Below are 14,673 nucleotides of genomic sequence, written 5' to 3'. Positions count from 1 at the left end.
TGCCCTTCCTTTCCTGCTTCAGTTCCCTGGTTGATGGCTCTACCGCTGAGGCCACTGGACAGGGTGCTGGAAGGTGCTGGAGACTGCTGGGAGGGTGCTGATGTCTAGACCGGGAGTACTCCCTGCCCCCCACCCCCGGCCCCAGGGCCCTCAGAACTGCCAGTCTTTGAGAGGCTGGAGCTTGGCTGTGTCCTCAGCCCCCCGGGAATGAAGGCAGTGTTGCTGGAGGCTAGCATCACACAGAACCCGCTGCCTACAGGCCCTCTCTCTATAAGGCCAAGAGTCCCTGGGGCCAGGCCAAGCAAGGGTCACTATTCAGGGTAAACAGCAAGTGGTCCTCCCCATTCCAGTTCCCTCTGAGCCCATGGGGAAACCCTCCTGCTTCCACCATTCCTCTTACTTGAGGACAAACAAATGCCTGCCAGGGGCCCCACCCAACAGTTTTGGGGAAATACCTAACACATTGGAGGGAGTGGAGGCTCCCATATGATGCTGGGTGACCCTGAATTTGCTCCTCCCCCAGAATGTGCCACCCTGAAGCTGAAGTTTATTAAACATTAGAATTAGTTAAATTGCTTAATGTAGAGCTGAGGTTTGTGGCACCCAGAGCCGTGGACTTGAAGTGAGAAGCTGGTGAAATTCAGATCTACTCTCATGGATGATGCTCATTATCACTTTACTTCCTTGAGTTTAGATCACCTAATGTGTAAACTGAGCACAGCGATGAATATTTGGGCACTCTCTAGATTTTCTAAGACCTTCCTGGAGCCACAAAACTCTGGTCGGGATAATGCCAGGGCGAAAGAGCCCAAATTTGTACTTCTTATTACCTTATAGTTTATTTAGCTCCATATCTTACCTTGTTTCGTAACAGCCCTGCCATATGATCGCTTCTGTTCTCAGCTTGTGGTCCATTCCAACCTTTTTTTTTTTTCTGCCAGATGCAGAAAAATTGATAACTGGTATTGATTGCCTCATTCAGCGCGTATATTTTTTGCGTATATCAGTGTGGAATTTCTGGGTCAATTTCCAGTGGCTTGAGAAGACCCGTGAAGAGTAAGGTAGTTCTGCAGAAAAGCAGAAACCTAGTCCAGAAGAGGGTGTCTGTGGAACTGAAGAGAGAGAAACCCAGCTCCTTGGAGAGTTCTCTAATCCCCTGTTAGCAACAGCTACTGTGAGATGCAACTGGGTAGCAGCCAGTAGTCCCCAGCCCTAGGCTCTGGCATCTTTTCACCCTTCACCTCCCTTCCTCCTGCAAACACAAGACGGTTTGGATTATTGTGCCTCCTTCTCATTGGTTCTTCTACCTCAAGGCACCTCATCACTGGTAAATCCAAGATGCAGCTGCTGCCCTGATTGGCTGATCTGTTGCTGGGGTGAAAGCCAGCATGGTGATACTGCTTTCCCAGATGTGGTCTCCTTCAGGCCCCGAAGCTACACACCCCCCATTCAGTGTCTCTTGACCTTCCTCCCACCCCCAGATAGTCCCTCCTTCCTCTTGTGGTTGCACAGTAAACAATCAGTCCATCCAAGGGTTCCCTGGAGACCCAGAGGTTTTCATCTTTACAGGGTTTAGCCTGCTAAAGTAGGCTTTCATATAATCCATGAAGGCAAAGTTGGGGGAAATCAACCTTTGATAATCAAGAACACACACATCTCCACAAGACCCAGCAAGAGATCATAAATTTTCTAACAGCTAAATCCTCTAAAAGCCACTGATGCTGATATGTATGGCTTTGCATATAAAGCAAATGTGTAAAAATGAGTGGCTTGCTAGTCCCCAACTGTTATCAGTCACCACTGGGCCTGAAATTCCACCATTAAGATTTATTCCTTTATGAATTTTCTTCTCCTGAGACTGACTGTTAAAATACAAAGAGCCCAAAATCTGTCCTGAAAGATGTGTGGAAAGGTTTCTTCACGGTCAAATGTGTTCAGAGACACCAACATATTTTATACCCCCTGTGATAGGTGGAATCGTCACACCCAAAGATGTCCGTGTCCTAATCCGTGGAACCTGTGGCAAAAGGGACTTGGCAGATGAGATTAACATTCAGAACCTTGAGATAGACAGGTTATCCTGGATCATCTGGATGGGTTCAATGTAATTACATGAGCCCTTAAAAGCAATGAGAGTTTCCTGACTGTGGTTAGAGATGTGGTGACAGAAGCCAGATCAGACAGATGTTGTGTTGCTGGCTTTGAAGCTGTAGGAAGGGGCCCACAAGCGAAGGAAGTGAAGGAATACAAGTGAATGCCTCTAAAAACTGGAAAAGAGGAAACAAATTCTCCCAAAGGGCTTCCAGAAACACAGTCCTGCCAACACCTTGTTTAACCCAGTGAGGCCTGAGTCAAACTTCTGACCAACCAAACTGTAAGATGATAAATTTGTGTTGTTTTAAGCTACCAAGTTTATGGTATTTTGTTACAGCAGCAATTGAAAACGAAAACACCCTTTCCCTTAGAGATTCATAGTGCACTTTGGCCTGTTAAGGGCTCTAGGGAGCCGTTCAGTGAAGATACCCATTTAAATAAGCATTTCAGAAGTTTATTTGAAAACCCAACCTTTATTCCCCTATAAAATCTACTAGCATCTTAGAACAGGATGTGAAAGGGGTGCCTGGTGGTTCAGCCAGTTAAGTGTCCGACTTCAGCTCAGGTCATGATCTCACGGTTCATGAGTTTGAGCCCTGTGTCGGGCTCTGTGCTGACAGCTCAGAACCTGGAGCCTGCTTTGGATTCTGTGTCTCCTCTCTCTGCCTCTCCCTCCCCCACTAGTACTCTGTCTCTCTCTCTCTCAAAAATAAATAAAACATTAAAAAAATTTAAAGAAAGAATATGAGGTGCAAAATACTGCATTCAAGCCTGAACTATTATTAACATCTTAGTGTGACTTAGTGTTTTCTTTTTCTTTCTTTCTTTTTTTTTTTTTTTTTTTTTTTTTTTTTTTTTGAGAGAGAGTGTGTGCACGTGCACAGGGCACATGCTCAGGAGGGGCTGCGGGAGAGGGAGGGAGAGAATCTTAAGCAGGCTCCAGGCCCAGTCTAGAGCCCCGCACAGGGCTGGATCTCAGGACAGTGAGATCATGACCTGAGCCGAAATCAAGAGTCAAAGACTTAACCAACTGAGTCACCCAGGCGCCCCGGTTCATAAGTTTTCTTTTTTTTTTTTTTTTTTTTAACGTTTATTTATTTTTGGGACAGAGAGAGACAGAGCATGAACGGGGGAGGGGCAGAGAGAGAGGGAGACACAGAATCGGAAACAGGCTCCAGGCTCCGAGCCATCAGCCCAGAGCCTGATGCGGGGCTCGAACTCACAGACCGCGAGATCGTGACCTGGCTGAAGTCGGACGCTTAACCGACTGCGCCACCCAGGCGCCCCCCGGTTTGTAAGTTTTCAATGTGATGGCTAGGTGAGAGAGAACAGGACACAGGATAAGCAGTTTTTGATGGGCCAGCACGGAGGTCTAAAGAAGTGAGACCTGGGTACAGGAAGTCAGTGGAAAGAGCAGGGGAATGGAGAGGAAGTGGACACATACTGAAGAAAAACTTCAGCTGCTACACAGCTTGTGTTGTTATTCTCAATAGTTTGTGTCAAATCTTGCCTATCACGTTTACCATCTTCTCTACAAAATTTGCCTTGACTTCCTCCTTTCCCTCGGCCCCGGGCTGGAAGGTCTTCGTATGTGTCTCCATGCCCCCCTGTGTTTATTTACCTCTGGTTATGGCAGCAATGTACTGAAATTGCCTGTTTATTTGTCCCTCCAGCTAACCTGAAGTTGCCAGAAGACAAGAGCTGTGTCTGGTTCATTGTTCAGATTGTTTGTATCCCACTCATGCTCAGCACACTGACATATGTGAGCCTCTGTCTTACCCTCTTTGGACCAGAAATGTATATGACCTTAATCCTGACTTCCTTCCTGATTGGTGGGTGCTATTGAGACCCAAATCACCGCTCAGCCACAGTCCAGTCCAACAAAAACTCATGTTCCCAATAAATCCATACAGTACCTCTGTCAACCTTTTTATTATTTTTTTAATGGTAGATTGTGAGCCAGACTGATAGATCTCATTTTATTTATTATTTTTTTTAATGTTCATTTTTTTTTTCAACGTTTATTTATTTTTGGGACAGAGAGAGACAGAGCATGAACGGGGGAGGGGCAGAGAGAGAGGGAGACACAGCATCAGAAACAGGCTCCAGGCTCTGAGCCATCAGCCCAGAGCCCGACGCGGGGCTCGAACTCACAGACCGCGAGATGGTGACCTGGCTGAAGTCGGACGCTTAACCGACTGCGCCACCCAGGCGCCCCTTATTTTTTTTAATGTTCATTTTTGAGAGAGAGAAGAGAGAGAGAGAGAGAGACAGGGGCAGAGTGCAAGTGGGGGAAGGGCAAAGAGAGAGGGAGACGCAGGATCTGAAGCAGGCTCCACGCTCCAAGCTGTCAGCACAGAGCCCAATTTGGGGCTCGAACCTGAAAGGGCGGGCCTACGCTGGCCAACTCCATCTTGTTCTGTGTCCTTCACCTTGACCACGCCTCCTCCCCTTGAGTAACCTCCTGCTCACCTGCCTAACAGGACTCGGACCCTTCCCCAGCCAATCGGCTGAGGCCACAGCCATTACCTCACCAACTGCCCCTAGGTCCCAATAAAACCTTTGTCCTTTTGAAACTCGCGCTCTCTCTCCCCGGTATCTCACCACTGGGTTGGTGCAGGTAGGGGATTGAGCTGGAGCTAGCTCGAATAAAGACTCTTTTGCTTTTACATCGGACTCGGCTCCCTGGCGGCATTTGGGGATCACGAATTCTGGCCATAATAGAACCCACAAACCATGAGATCATGACCTGAGTTGAAACCAAGAATCGGACGCTTAACCGACAGAGCCACCCAGGCGCCCCTGTCATACCTTTTAAAAAAAAATCTATCTCCCTTCTTCTCTGGTGAAACAAACAGTTTAGCTTGAATGTGTTCCATGTTGTACCACAGTTTGTGGGGCTACAAGCAAGACTGAGATCAAAAGAACAAATGCTACACTTCCAAGATGGTTGATAGGAAGCAACAGAAAATAAGGAGTTGTAGATGTGAACAGGACACCCTGGGGAAAGGAAATGAGAGACTAGGTTAGTACTGGTGTGAGACGAGAGATAAAATGACACAGAGAGGGAATCCCATATATCACCTCTCCCATAATCCAGAAAGTCTTCTTGGATTTAGAGGACTTAGAAATAAAGAGAAACCAAAATTTCCTGTGGGGAACCACCCCTTCGCCTCTCATCTCCCAAGATGAAACACATGATTTGGGCCTGAACAATCAGAATCCTGAATCTACTAGTTCCAGTGACTGCGGGGAAGTGGCTAAAGAGAGCGACTTCTAAGTCTGAACTTGAACCTGGAAGGACAAAGTCCTGTAGCTGTTACTCAATGGAGAATGACAATAAACTAATATAAATAAGATTAGAGGTGAGAAATGGAGAAGGCCCCAGGCCTGATGACACCACAGGCCATGAGTCCTGGATTAAGTGTCATCTGAAGTCTTTTATATATGAGCCAATAAACTTCTTTTTCTGAGTAAGTCAGTTTGAGTCAGATTTCCATTCCAATGCAATCAAGAGTCCTGATGATGCAGAAGAAAGAACTTACATAGTGTGAAAAAAAGGTGGAGAGGCGACAGGCTGGCTCAGTGGGTAAAGGCTGTGACTCTTGATGTCAGGGTTCTAAGTTCAAGCCCCATGTTAGGTGTAGAGATTACTTAAAAATAAAATCTTAAAAAAAAATGTTGGAGAAACCTGAGAACCCAGAGGCAAGGACTAGTGAACACCTACTCCCAGTTCCCCACTCTAGGAAGGGCCACCTCTCACCACCCCTAAGTTCACAGGAAGAGGACTCCTCTGTACTGGGTTTGTTCAAAAGGTCGCTCCCCTGGCCACAACTGAGCCCACCATATTTTCTTCCTCAGGAAACTGGAACTGGGCCTAAGAGTCCAATGCCAGTGGAGGCTGGTGTCTTGAAGAGGAAAAGAGGCCAAACCTTGGCAGCCAAGGCATAGCTGTATTTTCTGTGTGCGGACTGTGCAATAAAGGCAATGCATCACATTACAGATGAGGAAATCTGAAGGTCAGAGAGAGTATGTGACTTTGCCTAAGGCTGCACACTTGGTAGAATTTTTACAGAACTGGAGTTCAGCTTTTCTGAATTCAAAGGTTAGGCACGAAACAGCTGGGTCAGAGCTCCCTAAGCTGTGGACACATGAGCAACTTGAGTCGGATAGCAAGGGTGATCACAGCCTGGCCAGCCACCTAAGAAGAGTCCAGCCAAGTGCAAGCACTCAAAGATATCTCTCTGCTCAAAACATCAAAGAAATTCTGGTGCTTAAAGTGTCCCTCGCTCGGTTCAGAAACTGGCTTTGGAGCGCTCGCAGACAATTTATACCGCCTCTACCTGCGCGGACTGAGCAGCCACAGACTCCCCGGAAACTACAACTCCCATTGTGCATGGCGACTGCGTGGACTAAACCCGGGCTAAACTACAAGCCCCAGAATTCCTTGGGAGAAAGACGCGAGTACGAAGGGACGGAGGGGCGTATTCACGTCGTCCGCGCGGGACCGTTAAATTTGAAACTTGGAGGGTTTGAGGTGGCTGCTTTGCGAAGGAGTCAAGTGCACGCTTTTGTCCTTCTTGTCTCTTCATTATTTCTAAGCGCAGGTTGCAGAAGGAAGCCCAGGCGTTCTGCGGCCCTGAGGAAAGGCTTGCGGCAGGACGAGGGCCTGAACCCGGAATGCAGGATGGCGGCGATGAAGAAGGAAGGGGGTGCTCTGAGGTAGGTACGCGAGAAGGGCTGCCGGGAGCTGGGCCTGCGAGGCCCGAGGGTGCCTAGTCGGTGTCAGAGGCCCGGATCAAGAGCAGTCAAGGGGAACACGGTCGGGAGAAGAGCGGGCCCGACTGGAGCCTCCTTCCTGCTGGAGTCGCAAGGGGTGGATGTGAAGCCCCGGTAAAACCTCAGTGGGGTGAGGGCACGTGAGAACCCCGCTGCACCCAGCTTCAAAGCTAAGGTGGCTGTGCGACCCCAGTGGTACAAGGAACTTGGAATTTGTAGTGTGGTCTGTGTCTCTCAGCTCAGACGTTTGCTAGCTCTTTGACCTTGGACTTGTCTTAATATGGAAAATGCTGGTGAATTCAAAGTATCCGTGAAATTAACTGCCTCCAACTAAGTGCCCAACAAGTGGTAGGTGCTTCCATGTCAATGGCATGGTCAAAATCTAAAAAGCCCTTCTTTGCATGCTTGCTGCTTTTCCTTATTTAAATATATATCAGTTCTTCCAGGTTGGAATTCTGTATGCGTTTTCGTTATGGAGTCCACAATACTTAGATAAATGCCATATGGAGGGTTCTTTAACTCATGCAACAAATACTTATTGACCACCTACTAAGCGCTAGTATGGCAAATAAACAAAAAACACAAAAACCCCTGCCCTTGTGAAATTTAAGTTCTGAGGTGGGAGCAACAGACAGTAACCAAGATCAATAAACTAAAAGATAGATGGTCAGTCCTAGAAGAACTAAAATGGTGGGGAGTAGGGGGGTTGGTGCAATTTTAGATAGTTTTGAACAGGAGTCTCACTAAGAGAGTCTCATTTGGGTCAAGACTTGAAGGGAACTCAAGAGCTAGTCATGCGTGTATCTGGGGGGAAGTACAGAGATTTGGAGGGTGAGGGTTGGGGGAGGGAGCAGCACCTGGCAAGTGTAGCTGGAGCCAAGTGAGCCAGGAGAGTACAAGGTGAAGGTGACGATGCAGGCATTCTAAGGACTTGGCTTTTACTCAGGTTTGAAAGTCACTGGAAGGTTTTGAGCAGAGGAAAGTCATGATCTGATATGGATTTAAATAGGATTGTGGGCTACAGTGTTGAAAAGACTTAAGGCAGAAAAGGATGAAAGCAGGGAGACCAGTTAAGAGGTTATTGAAATAATCCAGGCAAGAGAAGGTGGTAACTTGAGCCAGACTAGAGACAGTGGAGATGAGAGGTTGGTTCCTGGATCTGTTTTGAAGGTAGAGCCAACAGGATTTGCTCACTGACTGGAGGTAGGGTGGTAGTGAGAGGGGCGTTAAGGGTGGCACTGAGATTTTTGGCTTGCGTAACTGGAAAAATGAAAGTGCCATTTATTTGAGATGAAGGAAGACTGTGGGAGGAGCAGGTCTGGGAAGAGACAAGAGCAGGAAGGGATGGGAGCAGTTTGGGACATTAGTTGAGATAGTTTAATTGCTATTTCACGATCCAGACAAGAATTTCAGATGAACTCACCAAACATTTATTCAGTGCTTACTAGCATCAGATCCTATATTAGACCATGGGGATAGAAAACTAAATGACGTGCTGGGGTGCTTGGATGGCTCAGTCAATTAAGGGTCCAACCTCAGCTCAGGTCACAATCTCAGGTTCGTGAGTTTGAGCCCCACATCCAGCTTTCTGCTCTCAGCACAGAGCCTGCTTCAGATCCTCTGTCCCCCTCTCCCTCCCCTGCTTGCACTCTTTCTCTCTGTCTCAAAATAAATAAACAAACAAACAACAACAAATCAACAAAATGGCACAGCCCTTACATTTATAGGAGTCACACGATATAGTTAAAAAGTTGTGAGTAGTTACAACCTAAATTATTAATCACTCACAGTTTACTTTCTTTAGTTCTCATCTAGATTGAGGTCACACATAACTTTCACTTTATTTTGAGGATTAGTTCCTGTTTCTCAGTTTTAAACTCAGAGATGATGTCCCAGAGCCAGAAGTGGGCTTCTATCTGACAATTGCAGAGCTCTGAAGTTCAGAGCACATACCCCCTATGGTGATTGCCTTCAAAAAACTTGCGGGAATTTCCCCATCAACAGGCTTAACAGAATTGGAGTGGTGGGGACCAGTTGTGATCACTAAATTGTGTCTTTGTCCCCTCTCTGGGAAATACATATTCATTCCAGTTTCAGTTTTAAGCCATCAGTTGAAACACGGGGTGTTAGTCCAGCAAACTATTTGCTAACTTTAAATGGGATGTTGCATTAGTGGTAAGCATAGAACTGCTTTTTATCTACCTTGCCAAATTTATAATTTTTTCCCCTTCTTTTCTTCCTGGCTTAAACTTTACTCTTAGAACTGTCCACAGTATCCTAGTCACATTCTCTTTTCCGTTAGGCAATATTACAGCCATAAACTTGGAAACCAGGTCATAGAAAGGCTCAGAAGCTTAGGAGTGTAAGAACACTACTAATGTGCCAGCCCACCATATTCAGCTCAAAGATCATGAATAATCACTTATCTGAAAGCATTTATAATAATCTAGTGATACAATAATGCGTTATTAGTATTGCTTTTGTTTCTCTCTTCACAGTGAAGCCATGTCTTTGGAGGGAGATGAGTGGGAGCTGAGTAAAGAAAATGTCCAACCCTTAAGGCAGGGGCGGATCATGTCTACGCTTCAGGGAGCATTGGCGCAGCAAGAATCTGCCTGTAACACTACTCTTCAGCAACAGAAACGGTGTGTAGAACGGTTTGGGGTGAACCTGTCATCATTCATCCCTAACTATGGTTAGTAATGTAGGTGTGGATCCATGCAGATTGGCATAAGGAGTACTTTTCAAAGTTGATAGTGTGAGAATCTGTTCTCCACCTGCTTTTTCATCACACAACCGCTATCTAAAGATCTCCCTGAGTGTGATTACGAACAAGAGTATAGGATTTCATTTCATTATGTTATGGAGCAGCCAAACTTTTGTATCAATAGAAGTACATCTTGGGACGTCTGGGTGGCTCAGTTGGTTAAGCTTCTGACTCTTGGTTTTAGCTAAGGTCATGATCTCGAGGTTCATGAGATCGTGCCCCACTCACTTTGGGCTCTGTGCTGACAGTGTGGAGCCTGCTTGGGATTCTCTGTCTCCCTCCCTGTCTCTGTCTCTCCCCTGTTCTCTCTCTCTCTCAAAATAAATAAATTAACTTAAAAAAAAAATACATCTTGAGGCACCTGGGTGGCTCAGTCGATTAAGTGTCAACTCTTGGTTTCGGCTCAGGTCATGATCTCACAGTTTGTGAGTTTGAGTCCCACATCGGGCTTCATGCTGATAGTGTGGAGCCTGCTTGGGATTCTCTATCTCCCTCTTTCTCTCTGCCTCTCCCCTGCTTGCTGTCTCTGTCTCTCTCAAAAAATAAATTAAAAAAGATTTTTTTTTAAATAAAATAAAATGATACATCTTATACAGGGGACAATGAGAAGCAAAGTAAAGCAAGTATCATATTACAGTATTTACCAAAAGTATCATGTCATTCTGGATCCCTAAGCAGAATTAACTCTTTAATAATAACCAGTTAGAGAAATCGCTTCCTTGGATTTTGAGTACTCAGAGAGAGGGGATCTGCTATCTTGTATGTATACTCAATTTTTAACTTTCTAGGAAAGTATTTTTGAGAATGTGCCAAAAAAGAAATAGTGACCTCCAAAGAAAAATATAAACCTGAAAGAAATTAAATTTATACTAGAAAGTGTCTCATTGATGATTTAATAAACTCCGAAAAAAGAAAAGCCAAAAAATACTACAGTTGGACAGCACAGGGGTTAGGGGCACTGACTCCCCAAGCGGTAGAAAATCCATTTGTAACTTTCAACTCCCCCCAAATTTATTAAAAGCCTACTGTTGGGGCATCTGGGTGGTTCAGTCAGTTAAGCATCTGACTCTTGATTTTGGCTCAGGTCATGATCTCACTGTTGGTGGAATTGAGCCCCACATCAGGCTTTTCACTATCAGTGCAGAGCCTGCTTGGGATTCTCTCTCTCTCTCACTCTCTGCCCTTCCCCTTCCCCACCCCCAAAATAAATAAGTAAACTTAAAAAAAAATAAATAAAAGCCTACTGTTGACTGGAAGCTTTACTGATACATAACATAAACAGTTAACACATATTTTGTATATGTATTATATACTATACTACAATAAACTACAAAAAAGAATATGTTGTTAAGAAAATCAGAAAGAAGAGAAAATATATTTATAGAACTATATACTATTTACTTGGAAAATATCTCCATATAAATAAACCCACATAGTTCAAACCCATGTGGTTCAAGGGTCAACTGTACTGCATTATTCAAATGGACCTATAGAACTTACTTTCCTAGATAAGCTTTTTTCAAAAAAGTGAACTAAAATATCCTTTCCTACCTTGAATCTCTGACAAAAAAATTTCGCCATCATAGTCAAGTTATCATAAATTTGGGGTTATAATGTAATGAATGTCCTCGTTCATCTCACTGGATCTTTAAAAGTATCAAAAGATTATGGTGTTGTATTGTTAACTCTTCTTCCTGGTTTCTGTGATATTGTACTAGTGTTTCCACTTCTCGAACCTTCCTTTTTTCTTATTGGCTTCCTATTGCATTTTACCTAAGTCTTTTGTTCATTGCCCTGTGTGTCCTTACATATTCACATTTTCCGGGATTGTTTAACAGCTGTTTACATCTCTTATTTGCCTTCTAAATGTCTTTTTATCTACTCGTGACATATAATCACTAATGTATTAAATACTGAATCACTTCTCTTATAAATGATCTTCCTTCTTCTACTCCATTTTGGTTAATGGTACCAAACCTCACTTGAATGATCTTACTCATTGCCCTCTCATCCAAATTATATTTAGTCAGTTTCTCAGGTCTGGGATTTTTTTTTTCTTAAAGTATAATTTACATGCTGTGAATGCTCAGATTTTTAAGTGTACCATGTAATCAGTTTTGACATGCACTTCAACCCACAGAACATTATTATCTCTGAAAGTTCTCTCATGCCCATTCCCAATCAGTGTTCTTCCTCTCCCCCATGAAGAAACCAATGATCAGATTTCTGTCATCATAGATGATAGAATAAGCATCATTTGATGCTTATTCTAGAAGCTTATGTAAATGAGGTCATACATTTCTTTCACTCAGCATGTTTTATTAGGCTTTTCCATGTTGCATGTATCAGATTGTTCCTTTTTATTACTGAGTAGTGTTTCATTTGTTTATCCATTTATTAATTGATGGACATTTGATTCTTTACAGTTTTGTGCTTCATGAATAAAGCTACTGGGGACATTCTTGTACAAGGATTTTTGTGGACATAGATTTTCATTTCTCTTAGAACTGTTGGGGGGTGCTTGGGTGGCTCAGTCATTTAAGAGTCCGACTTTGGCTCAGGTCATGATCTCGCAGTTTGTGAGTTCAAGCCCCTCATCAGGCTTGCTACTGTCAGCACAGAGCCTGCTTCGGATCCTCTGTCCCTCTCCCCCCTGCCCCCCTGCCCCTTCCCTGCATGCAGCTCTCTCAAAAATAAACATTAAAAAAAAAAGAACAGAACTGAAACTGATGGGTCATATAAATATGTTTAACTTTTTGGGGCACCTGGGTTTCTCAGCTGGTTAAGCATTGGACTTCGGCTTAGGTCATGATCTGGAGGTTCATGGGTTTGAGCCCCACATCAGGCTCTGCGCTGACAGCATGGAGCCTGCTTAGGAGTCTCTCTCTCTCTGTCCCTCCCCTGTATGCCTGCACTCTCACTCTCAAAAATAAGCTTAAAAAATAAAATGAATGTATAACTTTTTAAGAAACTGGGAGTTTTCCAAAGAGTTTATAACATTTCACACTTCTGTCAGCTATGTATGAGAGTTTGCCTTCTCCAAATCTACTTCAGTATTTGGTGGTGCCAGTCTTTCATTTTAGCCACTTTGGTGGGTATGTAATAATATTATGGTTTTACTTGTGATTTCCCTGGTGATTAATGATGGTGAGCACTTTTTCTCATGGTTACTGGCCTTTTTTTTTTTTATTAATAGATCATAGATTTTACTCTTTTTTTCTTTCTTTCTAGAGAGTGCATGCATGACTGGGGGAGAGGGGCAGAGGGAAAGAGAGAGAGATGCTTAAGCTCTACACTGAGCATGGAGCCTGACACAGGGGCTCGATCCCACAACACTGGGATCCTGACCCGAATCGAAATTAAGAGTCTGACGCTCAACCAACTGAGCCACCCAGGCACCCCAGTTATTGGCCTTTTAAATCTCTTCTGTGGTGTATTTGTTCAGACATTCTGCCCAGTTTTAAAATTGGATTGCAGGAGACCTTTACCTAGTCTGTGTACAAGACTTTTATAAATAATGTGTTGCAAACATTTTCTTCCAGTTCATGGTTGCCTGTTTTCTCAGTGGTGTTTTTTGATGAGCAGACATTTTTCATTTTGATTAAGCTTAATGAATTAGTTTTTCTTTTATGGTTAGTGCTTTTTTGTGTCTTTAGATCTTTGCAAAGATCCAAAGTTGCAAAGATACTCTCCTGTGTTTTCTTCTAGTAGCTTTATTGTTTTACCTTTTATGTTTCAGTCTATGATTCATCTTAAATTTATCCTTGTGTACACTGTAAGGCTGGAAAAGTTCTTTCTGCCCACCCCCCACCCCCCAATATGGATTTCTAGTTGTTCTGCCTCCATTTGTTGAAGAGATTTTTTTTCTTTTTCCCCACTGAACTGGTTTGGGGCCCTTGTGAAAAAGAAATCATTTGACTGTATGTGTGTGGATATTTCTGGACTGTATTCTCTTCCATTGATCTAATTGCTTATCCTTTCACCAATTACATATTGTCTTGATCAGCTTTATATAGTAAATCTTGACTTAGGGTAGAGTGAGTTCTCCAATTTTTGTTGTTCTTTGCTAAATTTGTTTTGGCTATTTTAGGTCCTTTGCTTTTCCAAACAAATTTTAAAATCTTGTCAGTTTTAAGAACAGAGCCTTGTAAGATTTTGGTTGGATTGCATTGCATCTATAGAGAAATTTGGAGGGTTGCTGATATTTATCAGTAGTGTCTTAGATTTTATTTTTTCACCATTTCGGCAGGTAATCCCGTCATCATGTCATACTTAAATAACCATATTAGCTTCATAATTGTAGTTCCTTATATAAATTCTTTTATTCCTGAAATGTTACTTAATTGATCTTTTTGAAGTCTTATCATATTTAAGATATTCTCCAATTATTTTTTTTTAATGTTTATTTTTATTTTTGAGAAAGAGAGAGTGAGAGTGTGGGAGAGGCAGGGAGAGAGGGAGACACAGAATCTGAAGGAGGTTCCAGGCTCCGAGCTCTCATCACAGAGCTGGACATGGGGCTTGAACCCACAAACCACAAGATCATGACCTGAACTGAGGTCGGATGCTTAACTGACTGAGCCACCCAGGCACCCCAAGATATTCTCCAATTAAGGAGTCAGTAGTAGCTTGAGCAGATGGAGCCCAAAGTCTTTATTTTTAATTTTTTTTTTTTTTAAGTAATCTGTATGCCTAACAAGGGGCTTGAACTCACAACGTTGAGATAAAGTGTTGCATGCTCTTTCAACTGAGCCAGCCAGGCACCCAAAGTCTTTAAATTTACATTTAAAGCATGCCCTTCTTACTTCTCCAGATATCTCCACTTATTCACAATACTGTCTTATAGCTCAATTTCCTCTTGATAAACTCTCCCACTTTTACAACTTTATTCAATGCTGATTTCTTGGAAAACTACACTTTTCTTTGAAATTTTATGGTTCCTTCAGAGTCCCACCTTCTGATGCTGCTTCTGTGATACCTCCTTTTGCTTCTCAAAGGCTTTACTTTCCATTCTTGGCAACTGTAATATACTA

General features: G+C 43.5%; 1 protein-coding gene across 2 annotated transcripts in view; it reads left to right on the top strand.

Annotated features, from left to right (window-relative positions):
- The first annotated feature begins 6,568 nt into the window (after positions 1 to 6,568).
- The window catches only part of BUB1B (BUB1 mitotic checkpoint serine/threonine kinase B), a 50,034-nt gene continuing 41,929 nt past the window's right edge, over positions 6,569 to 14,673 (top strand). Inside the window, exons 1-2 of one of the 2 annotated variants that reach the window (XM_045059552.1) lie at positions 6,569 to 6,816; positions 9,372 to 9,518. In XM_045059552.1, the coding sequence (XP_044915487.1) occupies positions 6,782 to 6,816; positions 9,372 to 9,518 (182 nt within the window). In that variant the 5' untranslated portion in view covers positions 6,569 to 6,781. The remainder of the gene's footprint in view (positions 6,817 to 9,371; positions 9,519 to 14,673) is intronic. The other variant, XM_045059551.1, reaches the window with a different exon arrangement.

This window comes from Felis catus, chromosome B3 (genome assembly GCF_018350175.1).
Source record: "Felis catus isolate Fca126 chromosome B3, F.catus_Fca126_mat1.0, whole genome shotgun sequence".
Classification (NCBI taxonomy): Eukaryota; Metazoa; Chordata; class Mammalia; order Carnivora; family Felidae; genus Felis; species Felis catus.
The sequence above is the reverse complement of the archived record's forward strand: the minus strand, read 5'-3'. Positions and strand labels throughout refer to the sequence as shown.